Genomic DNA, 2,388 nt, shown 5'->3' on the forward strand with positions numbered 1-2,388 from the left:
TTTGGAGTGATAATATTGTGTTCAACACAAAAGGAAGCCACCTTTTTAATGAATTCATCCCACTTCTTATCTCTCATGTCTTGTAATCTATTTTTTGAAATTTGAACTAAAGACATGGCATTCACGATGTCTTGATCTTTTCTTTGCAAAGCTTCTGATAGTTCAACAGTGATTCCAAGAATGTCTTTCATTAAGTGCAAGCAAAAATAGAAGTCAAATGACTGCATTGAATCTAATAAAGCATAAGCCTCTCCTCTCTGTTCAGAGCTTATACCATCCTCCAAAATAATTTCAAGCACATTAATAACTGAGGAGAACATTGTAATCAATCTAATCAGTGACTCATAATGAGAACCCCATCTTGTTTCACCAGCACGCCTTAGAGAAATTTCTTGATTTAATCCTCTTCCAGTGAATACCTCACCATTCTGTAATGCACTTATTGTCATCTCACGTTGTTTCTCTCTCAGTTGATCACGGTGTTTGCATGAAACACCAACAATATTCATCACATTTGAAACCCATTGAATTCTCCTCTCATATTGCTCGCGCCATCATAACCATGACCACGAATTTTAGAGTGAGACAAACAATAATTTGAAAGGACTTGTTCAACTTCTTTTTTGAGACATCTAGCTGAAGTTTCAGGAACATGTACAATAGCCAAAAAACGTTGAATAATTTGACCTTTCTCATTCACATATCGTATAATAAGAGCCATTTGTTCTTTTGCTGATATATCACGAGCTTCATCAACAAGAATAGAGAAGAAACTATCACCAACTTCTTCTTTTATGTAGTCTGTAATTGCAAGGGAAATAGCTCTACAAATATCTTTCTGAATATCAGGGGCAGTTAATTTCAAATTCTCAGGTGCATTCTTCAGTATAACACTACTTATATTTTCATTATGGTTAGCTAAAATTGAAGCAGTTCAAGAAAATTTCCTTGATTTTTAGAGTTAAAACTCTCATCATGCCCTCGAAAAGCCAAACCTTGTCTTAATAAGAATTTCACACAATCAATAGATGAATTTAAGCGAATACGGTATGCATTTGTAGTTCGATCAGACTGCACATGAAAGGCAAAGTGTATATTTTGATCTTGTTTCATTAAATCCTCACAATTTTGCCTTGCATTATTATGAGCACTATTAGGTCCTCCAATATGAAGATCAAATCTATCTGGTTTTTTCCAATTTGAGAATCCATTTCTACGAAATGCCTCATCATCTTCTTTTCCTCTCCCTTCTACTCCAAAAAGATAACAATACAAACAGTATGCTTTATCCTTCTGAATACTATACTCTAACCAACTAGAGTATTTATCAAACCACCTCGGATTGAAACGTCGGTCTTTCATTCCAAACTTACTTTTAGGGCAGTCATGATTGCGAGGCTGACATGGCCCTTTTTGCAAATATGATCTTCGAATTTGATCACGAATGTTAAAACTAAATTCAGAAATAGGTATACGTAATCCAGGATCTGATTGAAGATTATCTATATCTGTTAACGTGCTTTTTGATGATTCACCAATTGTTCGATTCCTTTTATTTCTTTGTTCATCTTCATTTTTTTCTAAATCCACTGTTGGTGTCGATGCGCAAGAATGACAAGATTGAGAGGTTTTCTTAAAATACTTTTCCATAATCTTTATGCAAATTCAAACTACCTAAAACAAATAAAACTCATATATATTATAAACTAAAAAATAACAAAACTTATAAACTACAAAATATGCAAATGAAGCATCAAACTTTGCAAAACTTATAAACAAATTTACGGAATAGAAATAGAACCTTCAATTAAAACCATGACATAACTAAAACATGCTAACAATACCTTAGCTGATAAAGGCATAAAGCTCGAAGTTATTGATCACGAGCTAGCAAGTAGCAATAGATGAACAAGATCAACCTGCATATAACGGAATAGAAATAGATAACTATCCAACCTTCAAATAAATGTTTACACGGTTCTTCATATTAAATCATATAATTTATACAATTCTTCTTAACAATTTTATACACAATTCATATAAACTTAAATCATATGAAGCTATGGAGCTTGTGCATTACTACTAAATCATAACTAAAACCAGTTCTGTAGTTCTTTTTGATAAATTAAAATTTACCTTAAAATTCTTTTGTTCTCACTGATTTGGTAAGCAAAAAAAAAAAAACGAGTGAATGTCAGCAGCAATCAGAAGTAATCCAGAACCAGAAGGTTGCTGTTCATGAAAAGCATTAGATCAGCATCAAACATCAAAAATCAGATTTTTCCATTAAAAAAATCAAAAACCTAAAACACGAAACATTTTAAAAACCTAAAATAGAGGCGAATCTGTTTTGATTCGTTAAGAACGAAGCAGAGGAGTATTAACAAG

At 32.5% G+C, this 2,388-nt stretch overlaps 1 protein-coding gene across 1 annotated transcript; it reads right to left on the reverse strand.

The window, feature by feature from the left end:
• Positions 1–508: 508 nt before the first annotated feature.
• LOC110093041 lies at positions 509–1,650 on the reverse strand. Its single transcript, XM_020817790.1, has 2 exons — positions 996–1,650; positions 509–918 (listed from the first exon to the last, which is right to left on the reverse strand). The coding sequence occupies exons 1-2, from the start codon at positions 1,648–1,650 to the stop codon at positions 509–511; spliced, it is 1,065 nt and encodes a 354-aa protein (XP_020673449.1).
• Between the last annotated feature and the right edge of the window lie 738 nt (positions 1,651–2,388).

This window comes from Dendrobium catenatum, unplaced genomic scaffold (genome assembly GCF_001605985.2).
Source record: "Dendrobium catenatum unplaced genomic scaffold, ASM160598v2 fragScaff_scaffold_655, whole genome shotgun sequence".
Lineage (NCBI taxonomy): Eukaryota > Viridiplantae > Streptophyta > Magnoliopsida > Asparagales > Orchidaceae > Dendrobium > Dendrobium catenatum.

Bases quoted from the DNA above. Each gene is read 5' to 3' on its own strand.
- LOC110093041 (XM_020817790.1), bottom strand. From the start codon at position 1,650: ATGGAAAAGTATTTTAAGAAAACCTCTCAATCTTGTCATTCTTGCGCA. The intron at 919-995 runs GTTTGGCTTTTC...CTTCAATTTTAG, and splicing joins GAAATTCTTATTAAGACAAG to CTAACCATAATGAAAATATA.